We start from the raw sequence: 27,028 nt of genomic DNA, 5'->3' as shown, positions 1-27,028 counted from the left end.
TCACATCCTGATAGCCAGTGATTGGCTGTCAGGATGTGTGTAGGCGGGGCAGCGTGACGAACGTGAGAGGAGCTAGGCTCCTCTCACAGTCTGCCCTGAAGACCGGAACGGCGCGGGAACACGGCGAGAGGAACGCGCGGAGCAAAGGTAAGTGAATTGACACAGGGGGGACTTGGCTTACTACTTGCTACTTACTTACTACTACTATATGAGGGATGAATTAATATGGGGGATGAATTACTATAGGGGGGATGAATTACTATATGGGGGATGAATTACTATATGGGGGATGAATTACTATGGGGGATGAATTACTATATGGGGGATGAATTACTATGGGGATGAATTACTATAGGGGGGATGAATTACTATAGGGGGGATTAATTACTATAGGGGGGATGAATTACTATAGGGGGGATTAATTACTATATGGGGGATGAATTACTATATGGGGGATGAATTACTATATGGGGGATGAATTACTATAAAAACTTATTGAAACTAAAAACAGTGTACCATCCTATGTATTTTCAGTTTTAAAAATGTGGCTCTCAAAATAAATTTCAATCGTGGTTTTAGCGAGATTTGGCTCAGTTGAAAAAAAAGGTTGCCCACCACTGGCCTAGGTGATTCCACTAGAAGTTCACCCCCCTCCCTACAACCTTCTGTGACATGTCATAGATCCCAGAAGGCTGTGGGGCCATTTACACAGGGCAGAACAACTTCCTACACTCAGCATGGTGGTGCTGGGGAACTGAAGACTGGTGAACAACCTGCCTGAGAGAGAACGGCACTGGATCTCTGGACAGGTGTCTTTTTATTAAAAGTAAGCAGCTATAGTACTTGTTTTTAAAAAGTGCCAGGAAAACTACATTAAAGCTAAATCCCAAGATTTTCAATTACATTGGAACAGCTTTTAGAAATGCAAGTATGTGTCATACCTGTGGAAATCACTTTATTAGGCAACAGTATTACATTGATCCCCACTTGCTTCTGGGTCCTGTGTTGAGCGGTCACTCTGCTATGCCTAACACAGGAGGTCAGCTGCTCATTATGAGTGCCATTCAAGGAACACTTTACATTTTACTCATTCTGTGAATGGATGAGGTGGAGATTGTTGTATCACCGCTCCATGTCTCCACCTCATCCATTCACAGAACACTTTGCATTCATCGACAAAATGTAATGTTTTCCATGAACTGTGCCTGTGCGGAGTGGTTTATATCCTGTATTTAGAATGAAGAATGGCAGCCGCTCACCACAGGATCCAGAATCAAGTGGAGATCACTGGAGAAGTGGTGTCCAGCTTCCACATCTAAGACACCTACTTACTTCTAATGGTCCAATGTAAAATACCCAATCTAAAAGCTCAGGTTTAAAGTAAAAAAAAAAAAGAATTCAGAGCCCTACCCAACTTCTCATGGGCAATACTGCTTACACCCCATAATGTCTGACTCAGAAAGGACCCCGTAAACAGTCGTACCACAAGTACATCTCCCCAACATACAATTAGCAGTGCCCTCTTCAAAGATGTCTGCTTTGAAACTGGACGCAAGTCACATGAACAACTCCCCATACTACGTCAACATTCTGCTGTCAGGGAGCTAAACCGAGAAGCCCTTGTCGCTGCGCTCCAGTCCCCAGTGGAATAGCCGCTTCGCAGACATCAACATTAACCATTCGCCGCTGACTAGAAGCGGCAAGAGCCCCGAGCCCTACGGGCGGAGCCAAACGATGCAGTGGTGTGGGTGTCATGTGACCTGCTCCGTGAGTGGGCGGGGCTTCCGTTAGAGGAAGCGACGGCTGGAAGAGGAGAGGGCGGGGCGGCCGATGTTGCTGTATGTGAGGCAGGTGATGATCTGTGGAGCGGAGTAGACCGATAGAACCTCGGAGGAAGTGGGCTGGGAGCCCACACCTTGCAGGACCGGCCATGGAGTGAGGGGGCTGAACGTATTCCTGACACGGAGGAGCACCATGGGGGCCAAGGAGTCCAGGATCGGGTTCCTCACCTATGATGAAGCAGTCAAAAGAGGTGAGCGGGCTGGGCTGACAGTTGACAGGGGGACCAGCTGAGCAGGGGCCTGGAGGAGGGCAGGCAGGGAAAGGTCAATGACAGGCGGACTCTGTGTGTGCTGCTATGACATGGGGGACATCTCCTGTCCTTGTATGTCTGATCACTATACTAGATCCCCCACCATCAGTCCACTCTGTGTATACAAATCATGTATGCCTGATCACTGTGTACCCTCATTATCAGTCCACTGTGTGTATACACATCGTGTATGTCTGATCACTATACCAGATCCCCCACCGTCGGTCCACTCTGTGTATACACATCGTGTATGTCTGATCACTATACTAGATCCCCCACCGTCGGTCCACTCTGTGTATACACATCGTGTATGTCTGATCACTATACTAGATCCCTCACCATCAGTCCACTGTGTGTATACACATCGTGTATGTCTGATCACTATACTAGATCCCCCACCGTCAGTCCATTCTGTGTATACACATCGTGTATGTCTGATCACTATACTAGATCCCCCACCGTCAGTCCACTCTGTGTATACACATCGTGTATGTCTGATCACTATACTAGATCCCCCACCATCAGTCCACTCTGTGTATACAAATCATGTATGCCTGATCACTGTGTACCCTCATTATCAGTCCACTGTGTGTATACACATCGTGTATGTCTGATCACTATACTAGATCCCCCACCATCAGTCCACTGTGTGTATACACATCGTGTATGTCTGATCACTATACTAGATCCCCCACCGTCAGTCCACTGTGTGTATACAAATCATGTATGTCTGATCACTATACTAGATCCCCCACCGTCAGTCTACTGTGTGTATACACATCGTGTATGTCTGATCACTATACTAGATCCCCCACCGTCAGTCCACTCTGTGTATACACATCGTGTATGTCTGATCACTATACTAGATCCTTCACCATCAGTCCACTGTGTGTATACACATCGTGTATGTCTGATCACTATACTAGATCCCCCACCGTCAGTCCACTCTGTGTATACACATCGTGTATGTCTGATCACTATACTAGATCCCCCACCGTCAGTCCATTCTGTGTATACGCATCGTGTATGTCTGATCACTATACTAGATCCCCCACCGTCAGTCCACTGTGTGTATACACATCGTGTATGTCTGATCACTATACTAGATCCCCCCCACCATCAGTCCACTGTGTGTATACACATCGTGTATACACATCGTGTATGTCTGATCACTATACTAGATCCCCCCCACCGTCAGTCCACTCTGTGTATACACATCGTGTATGTCTGATCACTATACTAGATCCCCCACCGTCAGTCCATTCTGTGTATACACATCGTGTATGTCTGATCACTATACTAGATCCCCCACCGTCAGTCCACTGTGTGTATACACATCGTGTATGTCTGATCACTATACTAGATCCCCCACCGACAGTCCATTCTGTGTATACACATCGTGTATGTCTGATCACTGTGTACTAGATCTCCCACCATCAGTCCATTGTGTGTATACACATCGTGTATGTCTGATCACTATACTAGATCCCCCTCCATCAGTCCACTGTGTGTATACACATCGTGTATGTCTGATCACTATACTAGATCCCCCCCACCATCAGTCCACTGTGTGTATACACATCGTGTATGTCTGATCACTATACTAGATCCCCCCCACCATCAGTCCACTGTGTGTATACACATCGTGTATGTCTGATCACTATACTAGATCCCCCACCGTCAGTCCACTGTGTGTATACACATCGTGTATGTCTGATCACTATACTAGATCCCCCACCGTCAGTCCACTCTGTGTATACACATCGTGTATCTCTGATCACTGTGTACTAGATCTCCCACCGTCAGTCCATTCTGTGTATACACATCGTGTATGTCTGATCACTATACTAGATCCCCCTCCATCAGTCCACTGTGTGTATACACATCGTGTATGTCTGATCACTATACTAGATCCCCCCCACCATCAGTCCACTGTGTGTATACACATCGTGTATGTCTGATCACTATACTAGATCCCCCCCACCATCAGTCCACTGTGTGTATACACATCGTGTATGTCTGATCACTATACTAGATCCCCCACCGTCAGTCCACTGTGTGTATACACATCGTGTATGTCTGATCACTATACTAGATCCCCCACCGTCGGTCCACTCTGTGTATACACATCGTGTATCTCTGATCACTGTGTACTAGATCTCCCACCGTCAGTCCATTCTGTGTATACACATCGTGTATGTCTGATCACTATACTAGATCCCCCTCCATCAGTCCACTCTGTGTATACACATCGTGTATGTCTGATCACTATACTAGATCTCCCCACCATCAGTCCACTCTGTGTATACACATCGTGTATGTCTGATCACTATACTAGATCCCCCACCGTCAGTCTACTGTGTGTATACACATCGTGTATGTCTGATCACTGTGTACTAGATCCCCCACCGTCAGTCCACTGTGTGTATACACATCGTGTATGTCTGATCACTATACTAGATCCCTCACCATCAGTCCACTCTGTGTATACACATCGTGTATGTCTGATCACTATACTAGATCCCCCACCGTCAGTCCACGCTGTGTATACACATCGTGTATCTCTGATCACTGTGTACTAGATCTCCCACCGTCAGTCCATTGTGTGTATACACATCGTGTATGTCTGATCACTATACTAGATCCCCCTCCATCAGTCCACTGTGTGTATACACATCGTGTATGTCTGATCACTATACTAGATCCCCCACCGTCAGTCCATTCTGTGTATACACATCGTGTATGTCTGATCACTGTGTACTAGATCTCCCACCATCAGTCCATTGTGTGTATACACATCGTGTATGTCTGATCACTATACTAGATCCCCCTCCATCAGTCCACTGTGTGTATACACATCGTGTATGTCTGATCACTATACTAGATCCCCCCCACCATCAGTCCACTGTGTGTATACACATCGTGTATGTCTGATCACTATACTAGATCCCCCCCACCATCAGTCCACTGTGTGTATACACTTCGTGTATGTCTGATCACTATACTAGATCCCCCACCGTCAGTCTACTGTGTGTATACACATCGTGTATGTCTGATCACTATACTAGATCCCCCACCGTCAGTCAACTCTGTGTATACACATCGTGTATGTCTGATCACTATACTAGATCCCCCACCGTCAGTCTACTGTGTGTATACACATCGTGTATGTCTGATCACTATACTAGATCCCCCCACCATCAGTCCACTCTGTGTATACACATCGTGTATGTCTGATCACTATACTAGATCCCCCCACCATCAGTCCACTCTGTGTATACACATCGTGTATGTCTGATCACTATACTAGATCCCCCACCGTCAGTCCACTGTGTGTATACAAATCATGTATGTCTGATCACTATACTAGATCCCCCACCGTCAGTCCACTCTGTGTATACACATCGTGTATGTCTGATCACTATACTAGATCCCCCACCGTCAGTCCACTCTGTGTATACACATTGTGTATGTCTGATCACTATACTAGATCCCCCACCGTCAGTCCACTGTGTGTATACAAATCATGTACGCCTGATCACTGTGTACCCTCATTATCAGTCCACTGTGTGTATATACACACCGTGTATGTCCAGTCCCCCACCGTCAGTGAACTCTGTGTATATACACACCACGTATATCTGATCACTGTGTACTATACCCCTCACCACCTCTCCACTCTGTATATACATCATGTATGTTTGATCCCTGTGTACTAGCTCCCCCACCATCAGTCCACTCTGTGTATACACACCATGTATGTCTGATCCCCCACTATCAGTCTACTCTTTGTGTATACACACCATGTATGTCTGATCCCTCATTATCAGTTGTACCCCCACCATCAGTCCACTCTGTGCATATCCACACACCATGTATGTCTGATCCCCCATTATCAGTTGTACCCCCACCATCAGTCCACTATGTGTATATCCACACACCGTGTATGTCTGATCCCCCATTATCAGTTGTACCCCCACCATCAGTCCACTATGTGTATATCCACACACCATGTATGTCTGATCTCAGTGTACTGTACCCCTTCACCATCAGTCCACTACACTTTGTATATCTGATCACTGTGTACTATACCCCTCCACCATCAGTCCAGTGTGTGTTTATATCCCAGGTTCAGGACACATGCCTTGTTTGTGTTCCCAATATTTACCCCTTGCATTCCTCACATAGTCTGCTCTGTTGATTCCTGGCAGTTAAGTGATCTTGCAGTGTTCTTACCCTCACAGGTGCCTTTTCTATCTGCAAGGACTATTTGATTTATGATAGGGAATAGGGTGCACCTCCTATTTTTGTTTGGAGTAAGGTCCTATGCACTAGTCAATGCATTGCCAAACTCCACAATGCCTTTTGTGCTGTTTCAGTTCACACTAGTGCACTGTCATGGTGTGCACCAAAAATAATAGGATTTGGGGAATCTTTACACATTGTGATGCACTATACTACTTGGCAATGAACATGGTGCAGAAAGTTGAATGAAATGGCATATTGTGATTTTTCAATCTGAAAGAAAAGTTAAACAGTGCAATGGATTGGACCCCATTCCTACAATGCATACCAGTAGGCACACTATATAGAGCACAGCATGCGCCCGCTGGTGTGAATGGGTCATAAGGCCTCATTTATGTATGTGCATGTAAAGTGTTACAAGGATAAAAGAAAATCTTGCTTGTCTTATGTTTGTTATGCTTTTATCAAAACACACGTTATTTAGCGTTCAGTGGTAATGCACCTATAGTGCATGTGAATCAGCCTATAGGCTTTCAGTCTTGCTTCATTCCTGTTGCTATGTGTTTTAAAAGAGCACCCATTTTTTTTTTATGTTATATATATATATATATATATATATATATATATATATAAATATAATGTATATGTGTGTGTGTTACTGTTCAGTGTTTATGGTGTCCCAAGTCTGGGCAATTTAAATTGCATATATGATAGAAATGCAGAATGTAAGCCTAACTTCAATGAACTACATGTTGAAGTAGAACTTGAGGCTGGGATAATGTACAAGTACAGTATGTAAGAAATAGCTGCCCATTGGAAGACTTGCCTCTAAGGCGCCATTCACGCCTGAGCGTTTTGTAGCGCAAAGCTCCAAAATGCTCAGGGGGGAAAAAAATCAACTCTATGCAGATGGTTCACATTCTCCACTCCAAGTCATCCGAAGCTCAAAAAAAGTTTTGTAGCTTCTTTTGTAGCTCAAATTGGGCAGATTTGCACGTTTTTGGTGTGTTTTTATTCCTATAATAGAAGAGAATAGAAACGTGCGATTGGTGCATTTTCATGCACTTCAATGTGCCTTGTGCGAGATTTTCTGCTCAAATAAAAAAAAAAAGTAATAATATATGAATAAATAAATGTAAAATAAATACACATATAAATAAAAAATCATGATTAACAAATAACCCTTAACCTTAAAAAATTAAATACATTATTATAAATACCCAGACCAAAGAATACAATAATAATAAATTATTGTTATTTTATTACTGTTTTAGGTTTTAGAGGGTTACTATTGTTTTAGGTTTTAGAGGGTTAAGGTTATGGGTTTATTATTGTATTTTTTTTTGTTCGGGTTTAGATTTTTTAAATTATTATTCATAATAATAATTTGTTTTTTAAGGGTTAGGGATTTATTATTATTTGTTTATTATTACATAGTATTTATTTATGATTATTTTTATTTACTTGTGTATTTATTTTACATTTATTATTAATTTTATTACCCTAACAAAAAATAAATTACAAATACAATGCTAACCCAAACCCTAACCTAACCTTAACTCTAACTTTTACCCTAACAAAATAATAAATTTATAGTAATAAAAAAAGAAATAAAATCTGAAGCAGAAAAACCTAGCAACAAATTATGTAGCTGATGATATTCTCTACTGGCTAAAAAAAAACGCTGTATGAAAACGCACAAAAATCATGGTAAAATATGTGCGAAAAACGCTACTCTCAGATGTGAACGTAGCTGAAGGCGATTAACTGTGTGCCGTGGGCAAGACCATCTTTTTCCAGCACAGGATTGCATAGGTGGTGCATGAATCTATATGACAGCAGTGCCATAGGTGTGTATTGGGGCATGTGGCTCCATGGACTCAGCCACTGTGTCATAATGTGACATCCATATGGGTGTGTGTCCCCAAACTTGCCATAGGTGAGTTTGAGGCCATGCACCTGCACGAATGTCACATTGGGACACAGTGGCTGTATCCTTGTGTCCCAGTATACATCTATGGGACTGCGAGCATGAAAATGCATGGAACATCTGTGCATCCCTGTGCTGGTAACACATGACCAGGGGCGGACTGACAACTCATGGGGCCCCCGGGCAATATGGGATCATGGGGCCCCTGTGTCCTTGCCCAAACTCAAAAAAGCCTATGAAAAAGGTACCAGGGGCATCTCATGGGGCCCCCTACTGACCCCGGGCCCTCGGTCAGTGCCTGAGTTTCCAAATGGTCAGTCCGCCCCTGCGCATGACTCTGCCTGGGTACACAGCTAATCACCCCATGTGAACGGGTCTTAGTTTGCCCTCCTCCAGTGATGACAGTCTGCACTTTCAGTTGCTGCCATAGACTCCAGTTCAGCTTTGAGGCCCCATTCACACAGCCGATTTGAGCCGCACGCCACCAAGAATTTGTGTAAATCTCTTCTGGGGGGGGGGGGGGGCACAGGTACTTGTAATCAACCACAGCCAGCAGCCAAAATAATGGGCAAGCTGTTCCTACAGTGTCTTAAAGTATTCATTTCCCTTGAGATTATTCACATTTTGTCATTTTGTTACAACCAAAAACGTAAATGTATTTGATTGGGATTTTATGTGATAAGACACAAAGTTTCACATAATTGTCAAGTGGAAGGAAAACGATAAATGGTTTTCAAACTTTTTTACAAATATCTGAAAAGAGTGGTGTGCATTTGTATTCAGCCCCTTTTACAGAGTCGATACTTTGTAGTACCACCTTTCACTGCAATTACAGCTGCAAGTCTTTTTGGGGATGTCTCTACCAACTTTGCTCATCTAGAGAGTGACATATTAGCCCATTCTTCTTTGCAAAATAGCTCAAGCTCCATCAGATTGGATGGATGGAGTCTTGCCGCAGATACTCAGTTGGATGTAGATCTGGACTTTGACTGGGCTATTCTAACACACAAATATGCTTTGATCTAAACCATTCCATTGTAGCTCTGGCTGTATGTTTAGGGTCGTTGTCCTGCTGGACGGAGAAACCTTCGCCCAAATCTCAAGTCTTTTGCAGACTCTAACAGGTTTTCTTCTAAGATTGTCCTGTATTTGGCTCCATCCATCCTCCAATCAACTCTGATCAACTTCCCTGTCCCTGCTGAAGAAAAGCATCCCCACAACACTATGCTGCCACCACCATGTTTCACGGTGGGGATGGTGTGTCCAGGGTGATGTGCAGTGTAAGTTTTCCCCCACACATAGCATTTTGCTTTTAGGCCAAAAAGTTCAATTTTGGTCTCATCTGACCAGAGCACCTTTTTTCACATGTTTGCTGTGTCCCCACATACATACATACATACATACATACATACAGTCTCGCAAACAGGACTTCTTATGACTTCTTTCAACAATGTGGACAGATTCTCCCACCTGAGCTGTGTATCTGCAGCTCCTCCAGTTACCATGGGCCTGCTTCTCTGATTAATGCTCTCCTTGCCCGGCCTGTCAGTTTAGGTGGACGGCCATGCCTTGGTAGGTTTGCCATAGTCTTTCCATTTTCAGTTGATGGAGTGAACAGTGCTTCACGAGATGTTCAAAGCTTGGGATATTTTTTTTATAACCTAATCTTGCTTTTAACTTCTGCACAGCTTTATCCCTTACCTGTCTGGTGTGCTCCTTGGCCTTCATGATGCTGTTTTTTAACTAATGTTCTCTAACCTCTGAGGGCTTCACAGAACAGTTGTATTTATACTGAGATTAAATTACACACAGGTGGACTCTATTTACTAATTAGGTGATTTCTGATGTCAACTGGTTACTCTGATACCCCTAACTAAAATCTAGTGCAAAGGGGAGCTGAATACAAATGCACGTCACACTTTTCAGATATTTATTGGTAAAAAATTATGAAAACCATTTATCATTTTCCTTCCACTTCACAATTATGTGCCACTTTGTGTTGGTCTATCATAAATAATCCCAATAAAATACGTTTACATTTTTGGTTGTAACATGACAAAATGTGGAAAATTTCAAGGGGTATGAATACTTTTTCAAGGCACTGTATGTAACTGTACATCTGAGTAGTTATATGGGGTTAGGGACAGGTGAGCAACCCTAGACACAGACAGTTTTTGTCCAGGCTCACTCAACTGTCCCTAACTGCATGCTCAATCTGCAGACAGCTGTGGAACCTATTTATTTGTGGAGGCTGTTGGCTGCTGCTGATCATAAACACCTGTGAATACCTGCTGCAGACTTGCACTTATGCAGGCCATATCTGGATCGAAATCCCAAAAAACGTTTGTGTGAATTTTGCACCATTAGTGACACCAGCAGATTACAAAACGCACAGTATTTTTGTGATTTTCTAAATAAAATTAATTCAGAATTGGAACCATGTATGGCCTGCATTATTGTTAGTGGTGTATGGCTTCCCAAATCAGCTGTGTGAAAGAGGCTTAAAGCGTTCCTGAACCCACAACAGTAAAATCAGTCTGTATATGCAGTAAAGCATGCTTCTTATACTCACTGTGGTACCTAAGGGGTTAATCCTCTGCATTGTGTAAAAAGTTTGATCCTGACTTCTGTGATGCTCCCCTTCCAGTGCCCCCCTCTTATCTCTTGATACGTTATATTGTGTGGAGTCATTCTGCACATGCTCAGTTTGGTGTATATTGCTAGAGTTTTTTTTTTTTTGGGAGAGTGCATGTGATCAGCACAGGGCCAATCAGCACTGTTCAGACATAGGTCAGGGGTTCTGCATCCTCCTAGAGCAAAATGAAAACTTCTCATACAAGCTTGAACCAGTGCTCTGCTGAACACTGATAGAAGTCACAAGACTGCTCTAACTGCTGATGAGAAAAGGTATTTAGCAGTTTATATTTACTAAAATAATTGCACTTCCATTCTCTGTGCACTGTGGGAGACCGGATATAGTGAATGCAGGGTCCTGGGTTTAGTAACACTTTAATGCTACTTTCACACTAATCCGTAGCAAAAACACATATGCATTTTTGCTGTGTTTTTACTGCATTTGCGGTGCATTTTACATAGGACGTGATTAAAAACGCACAGCGGGTGGGTGTTTGATATGTTTTTTTTTCCGCATTTCCATGGAGAAATGCGTTTTTTGGTGGTTTTTTTTTTTTTTTCACCAAAAAAACCGGCACCAAAAATGCATCAAGCATAATGTTGCTAAATGCAGTGGACACACATTGAATCACGTGTGTCCATAAAATTACACGGTCACACCGTTTTTTGTTTTCACTTTTTTGTTTTTTTTTTTGTTTTAAGCAAAAGTGGAAGAAAAACTGATCCGTGTGAAAGCAGCCTAAAGCTACCTGGAGAGAGATACATTATTTATTTATTTTTTTTTACTTTAGGTGTTTTTTTTTCTTTTCTTAATTCTTTATTTAGCAATTTCTGTACAGTTGTCAAGGTAGTACATGCATGAGGAGATTTAATAAAAAAAACCCATAAGTTTGTATTTAGGTACATTGGATAGAAAAAGTACACACACACATACAAAGTATACATGAAGGAAAATGGCATGATGTTCTTAATTCAACAGAAGTATATTCTAGCAAGGTATTTATATATTTTAGAATAAAATTACGGTAACGGCAAGATATTTAAGGAAAGGGTAATGGGGAATTGCATTGAGGGTATAATTGTGGAAAATTCAAGGGCGGGGCACTGAATTTCTATTGAAATTCTGACTTTTCCTGCAAAAGTCAGTCGTGGTCCTGCTCTCTGCTGCCTCCCTGTTGGTCTGTTGATGTGATGGACAAGCTGAGTGACCTGTAGGTTTGCTGCAGAGGGGTGGAGCCACATTCATACTGTAGAGCAGGCATCAATAAATGGCAGACCGCAGTCTGGATCCGGACCCAGACACATTTCTTTCCAGACCGCAGCCTCACCAAATAGTTGCCTGCATGTCCTCCCCCCGCCGCCGACTCTCCCGCCTGCCGCTATTATCCTCAAGGAAGTGTACAACATTTGAGGCACAGCATGTCTGCCTCTTTCATAACATCGCAGCCCTCCCCCCTCCCATACCGTCCTACCTTAATAACACAAGGCTGGAAGCATGGCAGGTCTGGACATAGGGCAGGACTTTTCATTATAGGAAGCGAGTGATTGGTTGTGGGTGATTGGCTGCTAGGCAGTGGGGCGGTCAAAGCAATCATCACCCTATGTCCAGACCGGCCGTGCTTGCTGTCTTGTGTGAATAAGGTAGGACAGTGTGGGGAGGGAGGTGAAAGGGACAATAATCCGTAATATGCAAGGAGGACTGTGATGGGGTGGCCTGTGATGGGGTGGCCTGTGATGGGGTGGCCTGTGATGGGGTGGCCTGTGATGGGGTGGCCTGTGATGGGGTGGCCTGTGATGGGGTGGCCTGTGATGAGGGGCGGGTCTGTGATGAGGGATCTGTACTGAGGGGTCTGTCATGGACGGGATCTGTGATGGGGGGGCGGTCTGTGACTGGATTCAGTGGTGGTGGAGGGGGGGCTGTGATGGGCAGTCTTCGATAGGGTTAAGGGGTCTGTGCTGGGGGCGGTCTGTGATGTAAGAAGGGAGGATTGGGGTGGGGGGGGGAAGAACTGCGACGTGCACGGGAGGCTGGGATTTAAAAGATCGGAGTCCTAGCTCCAACATGACACTTGGACCTCCACTGGAAGAAAATTTTACTGTATGGACCCCCGTGAATTTTAATTCAGTACCCCTGCTGTAGAGGATATATTGAGCTGCCTGTTCCCTGGATGACACTTTCACTCATGTTGACCTTTTTCCTTTGTGTTTTTTTCTTTCCTCATATGCTGTAAACTCCCCAGGGTTACTTGAAGAAATATTTTAGTTACATAAAAGCGATTGTTGTTTCTGGTGATTGTTTCCTGATACTTGTTCCTCTAGGGAGAAAACAAAGGTAATATACAGCACGGGCCATGTAATGACAAAAACTTTGAAAGTCCGCCTGTTCATTTGCATTTGTGTACACTAGGACACCTGACAGGTTAGGTAAGAGAGCAATGTACTTTTCTAAGTCATTCTGTGTCTGACAAAGACTGTCAGTCTGCCAGCTTTTATGAGTCAAAGGAACATCAACATGTACACGGGTCTGCAGTGTGCTCAGCAAGGACTGTCATAGCTTACTTTTCACTCTGCTGTACATTCTGTGTCAGTCATAACTGAAACAGCTCAGTCCTGCAGCATAAACCCCGGCCATACACTGGTCGAATTACGAAAGAATTCTCTTTCGAAAATCTATGAAGTTTCGTTCGAATTTCGCACCATTAGTGGGCCACAGAAACGTCCGATTTGCGTGGGATTATTGAATTTGAGTGGTTGGGCATGTTGAAAATTTTTTGAAAAATGAAATAATCTCTAATCAATGATGGGAGAATCATTTGAGAAATATAATCGAAAAAGAAACAAGCATGAACTGTGACCTGAAAAGAAAATTCTTGGCCATGAAAATTCTTTTCTCTAGCAAAATGTGAAATTGAAGGCTTAGTTGATTGAATTTCGAAATCAGTGGTGGCACCATTGGATTACAAAAGGCACGAAATTTCGGATTTTCTAAAGAAAATTTGTTCAGAATTCGACCCATGTTGTTTCGATTTCGGCGGGGGGTTGGCGTAGGGCCTGGGGGATGGTGGCGAAGTGTTCATTCAATACAGTCACTCTTGAGGCAGCCTACAAAGTTCTACAGCAGTGGTACTGGGTCCTGGCTTGGACTGCTCACTTTAATCCAACTGGCGGAGATAGGTGTTTCCAGAACTGTGGTCTACGTGGGGACGTCTTGCACATTTGGTGGTCGTGCCCGCGATTGATTAGGCTTCTGGTCTAGGGTTTTTGGTTTGCTACAAACACTATTTCATATTACGGTCCGTAGGGATGCAAAGGTGGCCCTCCTGCATTGCCCAGTTTTGGGTCTGTCTAGGTCTCAACAGAAATTGGCATCCTACCTATTAATTTCGGCCAAACGTGCTATAGCTCTAGCTTGGAGAACTCCTTCGGTTGTCTTCCAAGGGGTGAAGACCTGGATGAATGCTATGTTGTTAAATGAACAGATGTCTAGCATCCTTCATGATTCTCATCCGAGATTCCTTAATGTTTGGGAACCTTGGATACGTTATTCCTTGCCATCCCTTCCTACTACTAGTTATGGCCTCCTATAGTCGCTGCCTGTGATAGCCCCGGATCCGTGAACCCTCTAGTTTCCCTTCTTTCATGTTTTCTTTCTGATTCCCTTTGTTTTATTTTCTTTTTCTTTTATTCTAACCTTTTTTCTTTTCTCTTTTTTTCCGATATTATGTTGGATTACTGCTGCTATTTGGCTCTGCTTTTTGCCGTCCCTTCTTGATGTCATTGGACATTTCGTTTTTTGACTAATACAAGTCAGCAGGATGTCTCTGTTTATATATTATTGTTCTGCTCTGCCCCTGCGTGGTCGTATCTTGAGCTTGTTCTTAAAAACAAAACTTTCCTAATAACAATATTGAAACAGAATTCGACCCATGTATGGCCTGCATAAGGCCCCATATATACAGGTGTTTCTGATCGGGTCCACCAATCAGTTTTCAGGTAGACCGGATTGGAAGGTCCATGGAGCCTTGTGCACAGGTGGATGTAAACAGACTTGTGTACATTTATACCTGCTTACCTCTGGATCAATCTAGGTCCAGTTAAAAAAAAAAAAAACAGAAAAGGACATGGATTGGATTGGATTTAGCTGAAAGTAAACGGACAGCGGATTCCATTTATACCCAGGTGCCCTGGGTATAAATGGAGCTGACAGGGTTCCATCCATATCCACCTGTCAAAATTGAATGGGCATGGTGTAACATTTGTCCGTTCAGCTCCAATCAGTAGGGGATCTGCTGAGCAGAGTGGAGTCTACTCCATGTGAAAAGGGCCGCAATGCAAACGCACGCAAGAGTTCGCTAAGTGCTTCCAGAAGTGAACACAAGGGTGGGGGGAGGGATTTTTCCAATGTAGTGCAATGGCTTTTCTAAGGGGTGTTGTTGAACTTTACACTGACACCCACTACGTTTCACAGACGCAGGGTGTTTCAAACATGGTATGAGAAGCACGCACGGAAACGTGGGTTTCCTGCACCGCGTTCCAGTGTGAACTGGCACTTAATGTTTATCACCTTGTCTTAGATTAATTAGAAGACCCCTTTCACTATAGGGCTGATTGGGTCTACCTGTCAGTTTTTTAGGAGGACCCGATCAGACCATCCATTCTCCTCTATGGAGTGGCGGGTGTAAACAGACGTGTCTGTTTACACCCACCAAAATCCAATCTGCTAAAAACAGACAGATGGGATTCCATTCCCTAATCTGTCTAGCACAGTGGTCTCCAAACTGCGACTCTGGGGCCGAATGTGGCCCTTTGCCTGCCTTTTATCTGGCCCTTGGAGCGCTATTGACACTAACAATGAGGCATAGTTCCTGCCACTGACATCAACAACGGGGCACTACTTCTTCCACTGTCACCAACAACAGGGTACCATATCTCCCAATGACCAGGCATTATTCCTCCCCTAATACCAAATAATAGGGCACTGTTTACTCCTACTGATGCCAGGACAATTTCTATTTCCACTGGCCACACTATGGCCTTTCTAAAGTCTGAAGGACAGTAAACTGGCCCTTTTGTTTAGAAAGTTTGGAGACCCTTGGTCTAGCACAGGGGTAGGCAACCTGCGGCTTTCCAGCTGTTGCAGGACTACAAGTTCCATCATGCCTCTGCAAGTCATAGCTGTAACTGTCAATTTTGCAATGTCTCATGGGAAATGTAGTTCCACAACAGCTAGAGAGCTGCAGGTTGCCTTCCCCTCGTCTAGCAGATAGGATGGCAGTCGGGGGTGTACACGAACAGGTAGTCCGTTTACATCCGACTGCCCATAAAGGAGAGCGGGCTGTGCATAAGCAGAGCGGACACAGATCAGCCATCCACCTGCTTAGCAGGGAATCTACCTGCTGAGCAGGCAGACTCCACCTTGTATGGAAGGGGCCTAAGACCCCTTTTACATGGCGCAGACTCCACTCACTAGGATTCACAATTACTAGGAATTTATTATTTGTACTTGTATAGCACCATCAATTTATGCAGCACTTTACTTATTTATTATACATTCACATCAGTATAATCTGAAGTCCCTAACTTACATTCATTCATACACATACTAGGGCCAATTTAGACAGGAGCCAATTAACCTACCAGCATGTCTTTGGAGTGTGGGAGGAAACCAGAATACCCAGAGGAAACCCACACAGGGAGAATAATCAAATTTAATGCAGGTTTGTCTGTGTTTGGGATTTGAGCCGATGACCCTACTGCTGCTAGGCAAAAATGCTGGAATACACTCTGTTCAGGTGTGTCTTTGCGATGACTAGAGTTGATCATGTGCCAAAAAATTCCATTTATTGCAAAGAGTGTAAACAGACTCTAAAGCCCAGTCTAGGATATTTTTATTTTTTTGCATAGCTGCTGCTCCTTTTGCAAAAATACTGTAAGTAACCTCTTTGGTGTTGTCCTCAGGAGACACACTGCTCTGTGATCAGTCTCTTCTCTGATTGAATAATGTTGAATGTCATTCAACCCGCATTTTGTAAATACAGGGATTCATGGACCCAGCACATGGTGGAAAACCGTGCTGACATCATCACTCCAGAAGCACTCTTTGCATCATTGAGGCCTGAGCAGTTCTGGTGAAGAGGACTGCGCGTGTTATTTGAAAGGCCTGAACGTATCTGTAAATAAAAAAAAAAAAAAAAAAGTGTGTGTGTGTATATATGTATGTGTATATATATATACAGTGAAGAACAGAAGTATTTGAACACCCTGCGATTTTGCAAGTTCTCCCACTTAGAAATCATGGAGGGGTCTGAAATTCACATTGTAGGTGCATTCCCACTCAGAGACAGAATTTGGAAAAAAAATTCAGGAAATCACATTGTATGATTTTTAAAGAATTTATTTGTCTTGCACTGCTGAACATAAGTATTTGAACACCTAAGAAACAGCAAGAATTTTGGCTCTCAAAGACCTGTTACTGTGCCTTTAAAAAGTCCACCTCTACTCCACTCATTAACCTAACTTAGTAGCACCTGTCTGAGCTCTTTAAAGACACCTGTCCACCTCACAGTCAGTCAGACGCCAACTACTACCATGGGCAAGACTAAAGAGATGTCAAAAGACACCAGAGACAAAATTGTGGACCTCCACAAGGCTGGAAAGGGCTACAGGGCAATTGCCAAGCAGCTTGGTGAAAATAGATCAACTGTTGGAGCAATTGTTAGAAAATGGAAGAGGCTAAAGACGACTGTCAGTCTCCCTCGGACAGGGGCTCCATGCAAGATCTCATCTCATGGGGCATCACTGATGAAAAGAAAGGTGAGGAATCAGCCCAGAACTACAAGGGAGGAGCTGGTCAATGACACGAAGAGAGCTGGGACCACAGTTTCAAAGGTCACTGCCGGTAGAACACTACGCCCTCATGGTTTCAAATCATGCATTGCATGGAAGGTTCCCCTGCTCAAGTCATCACATGTCCAGGCCCGTCTAAAGTTTGCCAATGACCATCTGGATGATCCAGAGGAGGCATGGGAAAACGTCATGTGGTCAGATGAGACTAAAGTAGAACTTTTTGGTCTAAACTTCACTTGTCGTGTTTGGAGGAAAAAGAAGGATGAGTTGCATCCCAAGAACACCATCCCTACTGTGAAGCATGGGGGTGGTAACATCAAAGTGTGTGTGTGTGTGTGTGTGTGTGTGTGTTGTGGGGGGGATGAATTTTGGCTTTAAAGAAAATGTGCTGAGGGAAATACAAGGGCTTCCATTCACCAACTCCTCCTGAAAATGCTAACTGCCTGGCTGTCTCTGGCATAAACAAAAGCACCATGCAGTTTCCCTGTCGCTGAATTTTGAAAACAGTGCGGGAACCTTTTTTTTTTTTTTTTGTCGAAATGCAGGCACAGCATCCCATTCAATTAATGGGCTGCCATGCCTGTACAAAGGCTACATTGTGACCTAGTCTGACAGCACTTTCAACGTATGTTACACAAGCATGGTCCATTGGTGTTCCTATCAAGAGACCCACCTTGAGGAATACCATGCAGCCATCTCTGTAAAGCATGTATGTAGAGAAGAAGTGGTTGCAAAGAGGATGTCAGAGATTAGCATCACTGAGATGCAACAATGCTCCCACAGGCAGAAAGAAGTTGTGTAACTGTTGTGACAATTGTTTAACTGTTGCAATGGTTAGTTAGCAGATAAATAGGGCCCTCTGTTTCCTCTTGTACCAAATTGGATTGTAACTGTAATGTTTACCTTCATTTTGTAAAGCGCTGAGCAAACTGTTGGCGCTATATAATCCTGTATAATAATATAAAATTGTCATTCAGTTAGGATTTACATGAGCTTTACATTCCTGACCTGGAACCAGCATGCAGATTAGAAAGAACTCCTGATCAGCATGCTTGTTTCGGGCTATTACCCCATAAAGCTGAATTTCTGGAGTATGAAAAAATGAACCTTGCAGTGGGGCTTCCTCCTGACTGCAAGGGGTGAATGCTCATTTTTGCCTAGGGTACCAGTTAAGACATTTACTTACCTTATCCTTCGCTCCCGCAGGCTTCTCTTTCCATGCACTTGGTCCCCTGCAGCCTCTTTTCTTCATTGATCCAGCCCATGGCTGCAGCTGTACATTCTCATATACAGTGCAGGGCCAGCCCCTTTTACACTGTTAGTGAGAACGCTGAGGGCCCCCACAACTAAGAGCACTGGGGAAAAGAAATGAGCTGTGGGTGCCAGAGCAGCGACATAGAACTTAATGGCTGGTTCACACTATGCCAAGAGCTGAATCGCACAGGAACGCACTGTGGGTTCCTGTATGATTCATCTGAAGCTCTGTGCAGTGCGATTTCAAGCCCATTCATTAGAATGGGCTGAAATCGCACTGCACCAAAAGTAGTACATGCACTGCTTTTTGAAGCGCACAGCAACCATGTCACATGGTACTTTCTACCATGTGTTTTGGTGCGGGCAAACGCAATGCGTTTGCAACCTGTGTTTGGGGTGTCGTTAATTTTTAACTAACCCCTGCAGAAGATTACAAGGGCATTGTGATGCATGGTCCCGTTTGCTCTAATGTGGACGAGCCCTAAATGAAATTGCATTTAAGGCCGGCCATACATGGGTTGAATTTCGACCGATTTTTCATCCGAAAATCGGACCTAAGAATAATCGGCCGATTTTCGCTCTGTTAGTGGGTCAATGGCACCTTCTGATTTTCGTGCTTCTTCCCCTTTTTGGTGATTGGGCATGTTGGAAAATTTGTGAAAAATGACAGATTATCAACTCAATGATGGTCAAATCGTACGATCGTTTTTCTGAAAAGAATATGCGCATGATCTGTGACCTGGAAGGCACAAAGGTTTTGCCTGTCACCCTGATGAAGTCACGTGTGCCGTGACGTAACGCGTAGGTGACGTGGTGACATAATATCTGGCGCGGACGCCATCTTTATACTCCAAATCGAACCCATGCAGATGTACACCCATAGCATGAGGTTTTAAGTGCCTGTAACCAACTGATAAAATGTGAGTGGCAATTTGGCTTTAGTTTTGATGCTTCTATATATTAAACTGTATTACACTATGGAGGCTTTCTCTTCCCTGTCTTTTAATATGAGTCATGAGGGAGTTGGCTGTATCATTCATACCTAGAGGTGAAATTTGATGTGATGGTATACTGCTATCTGGAAGGATCTCATTAAAAAAGGAAATCGTTCTTGGAGGATCCAGGAGTGGTCCAAAAGCTTTTGGGCCCATTGGGTCACGGTAAGAAGGTGAGGAGGCAATTCGGATATTTGTGGATTGAACACCAGCGGCTGTAGTGCACATTCACAGCACTGTCTGCATGTTTTGTATTCGTGGAACACTGGGTTCACATGCACTTTTTTCCGTTGAGATTTATATATTTTGCTGAGTGAATTATTTATTTATTTTTGATGTTTATATAAAATGTATTTTTTAGGATGAGTTTGTGATATATAATTGTTGGAAACACTAAGCGCTGTTCACTTTAATTGAAATATTTATTCCCCAGTGCTGGGATCACCTGGTTGTTTATTACTGATTTTTGATCAGTCACTGATCCTGGTAAGGATCTGGGTAATTGTGATCACACATTTGTGTTTTAATATATACCATATTGGGTATATCCGTAGTTCACTATATTTGTGTGTTTCACTGTTTTTATTAGTTAGATCCCTGATGGGATCAACACACTATTGAGTTATCACTTATTTATTCAAATAATTATTATATACTAGAAAAGCTACAATTTCTGGGGAAATTGTGTGAAGTGTTCTTGCCTCCACCAGTAGTCTACAACTGGAGTGGGCGGAGTAACTGGGCAGAGTAACTTTATGGAGTGGGCAGAGTAACTGTGAAAAGGTTGGACTGGGCAGAGTAACTTTATGGAGTGGGCAGAGTAACTGTGTGGAGTGTTTGGAGTGAGTAAAGATAGTAAACATTACACTAACCAATTGACTGATCAAATTTAAAAAGTGCACATGGCAAGCTTGATAGAGTGAGAAATGCATTTCAACTTTTATTTTTCAGCTAACACTCTAGTTTTTGTCACTCTGCTGCCTGCTCACACACCTAGGTTCCTATGGCAACTCACTCTACAGCAAGGGCAGAGAAGAGCGGTTAAAAACAAACTGCTCCAACTTGCTCACTTCACTGGCGGCTGCCACATTCAAACGGTTGTAGTTTAAAAATTATAAATCCTACACTAAAGAGCTTAATATTGTGAGAATCACAAGACTCAGACCTACATTTTGATGCATAGTACGTCTCTGAAATATATAAAATGAAGGCACAGTCGCAGTTTAGAAATTGCTCTTCAAATTTGAGGTGGTTAGAGTGGAGTTTCAATGAATGTCAATGGGCGGCGTGAGTTGCAAACAAATGGTCATATTGTGAAAACTATCAGGACTATGGCTTAGCCGTGAACATTTTTAGTGGCAGCAGGGATAGCTGAATGTTTTGATATAAGATTTGTGTAGGTGGGCTTGAAAATGAGGGAGTGATGGCAGTTTAGAAATCATGTCCTGATTTTTCAGCTCACGCTCTAGCTTTTGTCAGTTCCCACTCTAATTTTGAACATTCCGCCATTCATTCCTATGGGACCAATTTCACCACAAAAACGGCGATATTTCGTGAACCATTCGGCGAAACGTTCCACCAAGTAATAGCACACCAATCGGGAACAATCCGCACGTTTCGGTATATTACTGTCTATGTAGTGTAAAAACTGTGGGAGGAGTTAGGGTGGTACATTTGGCTATAATAATAAGAATATATATGTGAGATAACAGTAAGTGGTCTTGCCATGCAAGAACACTTAATTACTATATTTATTTTTGTATGAGCGCTACACCATTTATTTCTTGCCTGCTATATGGGGTGAAATTTATGACTTGCTCGGACGATTTTCAAAATCATTGATGGCATTACCGAGTGAACGACGTTTTTGATTTTCAAACAAAAAATCATTCGGAATTCGATCCATGTATTTCCTGAATTACTGGTATAGTGGGCGAAAATGAACATTTAATGATGGAAGGCTCAAAACTGTCCACAAATAGTGGAGAATTATGGTACCTAAAATTATCAATGGGTGGTGCTTCAAACGCCCTTCCAACTCATTCATTTAGAATAAAGCATAAATGATGGCCCTATAGTATTTGTTCCCTCTTCGGCGGTCTTGCTGATATCTAACTTGTGGTGCAATCACTACTTACATGCACATGAATGCCCTAGGCATGCATTGGCATTTGTGGGTGTACACATGGGGCAATAGGGGTGCTTTAAATTTCCTTTATTTTTTTTGTTATAATTTTATTATAGGGTGGCTAATGTGGCAAACACTAGAATAGTGATCTGGGCGACTACATAGCTTCCACGGATCACTTTTATACTGTAGCCCAGACTCAGCTGAGCGAAACAGTAACCAGCTCACTGTTGCTACTGCAGCCGTGAGTTTGTTCTAAGGCTCCATGCACACGGGGCGTTTTGATAATGCTGGTAATGTTAGCTGTGTAAAGTCACTTGAGATTTTTAGCGTTTTTGAATTAGCGTTTAGCATCATTTTCCCGCGTTTGTGGTTTTTAGTGGTTTTTTTTTTTTAACCGCAAAAAAATTTTTTTCTTAAACTTTTTTTTGCTCTAAAAATGTCCAAAAACACCGGTTTGCCGCAATTTACCACGTTTTACCTCGTTTTTCAGCATTAGAGCATTTTTACAGCTAAGAAACTCCTCTAGAAAGCCACTAGTTCTGGGGGTATTTTTCCAGCTAAAAAATTTTGTTTGACTATAGTCTTTGTGTGTATGGGCACGTAGGATAACATGCTGGGAGTTTACTGGATGTAGAAAAAAATGCCAAAAACCAAAAACAGCAGCTGTAAATACGTCCAGTGTGAATGAGGACTCAACACTTCAAACTCTGGACATTCTAAGTATAAGTCCTGTATAATAATAATAATAATAATAAAGTCCAGAGAGGTAAAGTGGTTAAATAATGATGAGACTTCAAAAATGAAACAAATGCTGTAATTTTTGGTCGTTTGCTGTTTTTGTTTCTCTTCCTCAAATAACAAACCTTTCCTTGTAGCTATATTCTTGTTTAATACACTAGTACAGGGGTGGGCAACTGTGCCCTTCCAGCTGTTGGTGAACTACAAGTCCCATCATGCCTCTGCCGTTGTGAGTCATGCTTGTAACTCAGTTTTGCAATGCCTCATGGGACTTGTAGTTCTACAACAGCTGGAGGGCCACAGTTGCCCACCCTTGCCCTAGAAAATGCTTAAAGCAGAATTTCACTCTCACTGTTGATTGTATTTACTTGCATTAAAGTGAGACTAAAGGCTCATATTATTTATTTATTTATTTTTTGTGTGTAAAATAACAAAAAAAAAGTGGTGCAGTGCAGACCATCTTCTCAGGTCCCGTGCCAGGAGCACTCCTCTTTAATGTTGGATGCCCCCATAGCAAACAGCTTGCTACGGGGGCACCCGAGCAGGCGTGTTCCCAAGCCGCTGCTCCGTTTGTCCGGTCACACACAGGGAGCTGTGGCTTGGCCCCGCCCCCTCTCTCATCATTGGCTGACTGGCTGTGATTGACAGCAGCGGGAGCCAGTGGCAATTGGCAGAGAAAGCAGAGACTCGGGACAGCTGAGGCTGTTGTGCACATTGCTGGATCGCGATGGGGCTCAGGTAAGTATTGAGGGGGCTGGGGGCACTGCTGTACACAGAAGGTTTTTTACCTTCATGCAAAGAATGCATGAAGGTAAAAAAGCCTAGGCAAATGATGTCATACATCCCAGGAGTGTTGAAGAGGGACTTTCTCAGCTAAGAAAACCCTCCTGCCTGCATGCCTGAGTTGGGGGCAGATGGATTCCAGGAACTAAATGTTACAGGAATCATCTACCCTTAGGGCTAGTCTACACCAGAATACAGTGTGGGAAATCCGTGTTCCATGCATGTTGCCCGCACAGTGTTCAAAATGCCCTGGGTGTGCGATCTGGTGCATTGCTTTTTTGAAAGGTAGTGCATGCACATCCAGTGTGATTTTAGCTCAGTCAAATGAATTGGCTGAAGATCGCACCACACTGAATCAAATGACTGACTTCTGTTGAGCAGGGGCGGCCACACAGTGATCAGAATTTGTGTGGTCCCTGCTGTCCTGGACAGAGTTTGATAAGTGTAGGGCCAGCTGTGATTTTTAATGAGTATTGGTCATGAATTTGTCCAGCCTAGATGTAAGGAGTTTATTACAAGTGATGACAAGGTGAAAGCATTCTTGAATACACGCTGGACCCCACTTATAGTGTTACTAAACCCACAACAGTAAAATCAGTCTGTATATGTAGTAAAGCATGCTTGTTGTTATATTCACTGTGAACCTCAGGGGTTAATCCTCTGAATTGTGTAAAAAGGCTGTTTGATCCTGTCTTCTCTGATCCTCCCCTTCTTCTACTGTCCCCAACCCATCTGCTGATAGTACAGAGCCCCAGGATGCGCCCTATACATGCTCCGTCTATTGCTAGAGTTTTTTTTTTCCCTTTGCGAGGGTGCATGTGATCAACACAGGGCCAATCAGCACTGTCCAGACAGAGGGTCAGGTGTCATGCAGCATCATAGGACAGTCAGAGGAGAATTAAAAATCCTCCTCTAAAGCGGAGTTCCAGCTGGAAAAAAAAAAATCAGCAGCTACAAAAACTGTAAATGCTGACTTTTAAAATACAGCCACTTGCCTGTCCCGGGGTCCTGCAGTGTCCTCCCCAGCGCTGGTTTAACCAGCTGTCTTTTTTCCCTGGTGCCGGCATCTTCAGTGTGGGCATTGGCTGTGACAGCTTGTGGCTTCACAGCCGGGTGCCCACTGCGCATGTGTGAGAAGCTTTGCGCTCTGTGACTGGCCCTGTAGTCTTCTGGGACCTTTCACGTGTCCAAGAAGACTACGGGGAGGGAGGGGGGGGAGGACAACTTCTGCTTCCGATCGTATAGGCCAGGGGTAGGCAACCTGCGGCTCTCTAGCTGTTGTGGAACTACATTTCCCATGAGGCATTGCAACATTGCAAAACTGACAGTTACAGCTATGACTTGCAGAGGCATGATGGAACTTGTAGTCCTGCAACAGCTGGAGAGCCGCAGGTAGTCTACCCCTGGCCTGTGCGATCGCAGTGGAAGTGGGAGCGGGTACCTGCTCCCCTCACCCCGCTTCCCCAAAGGTGCCAATCCTTAATGGAGAGCGGGGGACAAAGCATTAAAGCGGAACTTCCCCTTTTGGGTGGAGCTCCACTTTAACCAGTGCTCAGCTGGACACTGATTGCAGTCACAAGACTGCTGTATACTGCTGATGAGAAAAGATATTTAGCAGTTTATAATTACTATAATAATTACATTTCCATTCATTGTGTACTGTGGAGACCAGATATAGTGAATGCGGGGTCCTGAGTTTAGTTACACTTTAACATAGCTCTGAAGAAAGAACTGTTCATTGTCCGTAGCAGACAGATTCTCGTATTTGCTTGGAAGAATCTGGCTGCATATCAGGTTATTTGTGATTTGCTTGAGGGAGCTTACAAACATGTCTAGAAGTTGGGGGCTCTCATTAGGGTCTGATAAAGAGGTAAGGGTCCAAAGTATGCATGATCCGTTTTTGGTTTGAATCCAGCAGCTCCTGGTGCTAAAGCAAGGATGCACAGTTTTCTCTGTTTATTCTTTAGTAGATACCTGGCAATTGATACTTTGATGGAAAATCAAAGCACGTATGGGCAGTGTTTCAATCCTTTTTAATAGATTGAAGATGGAATTATAAGGCACGTTGGAAATCTCCAACTTTCTGAAAAGAAATGAAGATCTCATCAGATCAAGTACTGTGATCTCTGCTTGAGATAAGTACATGATTTCAGTGTTAACCACGTTTTGTTCTGCATATGTGATAACAAGAAGGCTGCTGACAGGAGGAGAGAGTAGAGAGTTGACCTCATCAGTCTATTGCTGGGGTATACATCATGTTACTGATGACAAATGTAGGCGTTAAGGCTCTGTTCACACTAGCTTTGTCAGCGGGCGTCAGACTGGCGTTTGGGAAGCGTTTTTAACGCTTCTCAAACGCCTTTGAAAATTCTGCACATGGCAGCACACAGTGCTGTTCATACGGAAGCGTTGGCGGCAAAATTGACTCCTTATGTCAAGTCAGGAGGAGTTGAAGCCTCCCATTCAAGTCTATGGTGCTGCTCCGTAAATGCCTGGCAGGCTTGTGCGGTTGCGGAGCGTTAATACCATTTAACTTCATTATAGGCATTTGTGGTGCGGTTTTAACACTTGGCAAACACCTATCAATCGCCTCAAAACCACGCATAGGGCGTTTGGGAAGCATTTTTAACGCTACCCAAACGCCTGTCAAACGCTATAGGGGCGTATGGCAAGAGTTAGAAATAAAGTCAAGTGTGAACGAGCCCTTAATCAGCAAAAGAATAGTTTTAACCAGACAATATTCTGTGTTTTTTAAATGAAATTTTAAAAAAGTCCATTCCTCGATTTCTTTGAAATGCTGTGAAACTGAACAGGAAAGTCTAAAAATATACATGAACAGTACACGGCGTGTGTCCTGAAATAATGTAAACTTCCTTCTAACCTCTGCATTGGTCTGATCCGTAGTTACAGAAAGCACGGGTTGAGGTTGTTGCCACTGAAAGAGGTTTACTTCTTTTTCTTTTATCAGTGACCTTCTGGAAACCATTTATTTATTGTATTTATTCTTGTGATTAAGAGGATTGCATTTCTAGAAGCGATTCGTGCCGCAGTCCAAAACCTTGTCAGTTGTTTGTTCTCACAAGCTTTGTCAAGGCTCTTTTACAACGAAGAAGAAGTTACTGGGTGAATGTGTTTACCTACATGCCATTTAAATGACTTTATATATTGAATGAAAGGACAAAGGCTTGGAATTATTGCTGAGTGCTTAAAGTGATTGTAAAGGGATTTAAAAAAAAATAAACATGCACAGAGCAGCCCCGATCCTTGTCTCCTGGGGTCTCCCACCAGTGCTCATGGCTCCTCTGCTTCAGCGAGTGCCCCATAGAACATTGACTACTATGGGGGCACTTGTATGAGCTCAACCATGAGCTGAGCTGTCT

General features: G+C 43.4%; 1 protein-coding gene across 2 annotated transcripts in view; it reads left to right on the top strand.

Moving 5' to 3' along the window:
- The first annotated feature begins 1,591 nt into the window (after positions 1 to 1,591).
- USP32 (ubiquitin specific peptidase 32) overlaps positions 1,592 to 27,028 on the top strand; it is a 287,630-nt gene continuing 262,193 nt past the window's right edge. For both annotated transcript variants that reach the window (XM_089676627.1, XM_089676625.1), the window contains exon 1: positions 1,592 to 2,032. In XM_089676627.1, coding sequence (XP_089532753.1) covers positions 1,975 to 2,032 — 58 coding nt within the window. In that variant the 5' untranslated portion in view covers positions 1,592 to 1,974. The remainder of the gene's footprint in view (positions 2,033 to 27,028) is intronic.

The sequence above is a fragment of the Staurois parvus genome, unplaced genomic scaffold (assembly GCF_062004578.1).
Source record: "Staurois parvus isolate SC_StPar_1 unplaced genomic scaffold, SC_StPar_1.0 ptg000172l, whole genome shotgun sequence".
NCBI classification, from domain to species: Eukaryota; Metazoa; Chordata; class Amphibia; order Anura; family Ranidae; genus Staurois; species Staurois parvus.
Note: the sequence above shows the minus strand (reverse complement) of the source record. Positions and strands in the feature narration are given on the sequence as shown.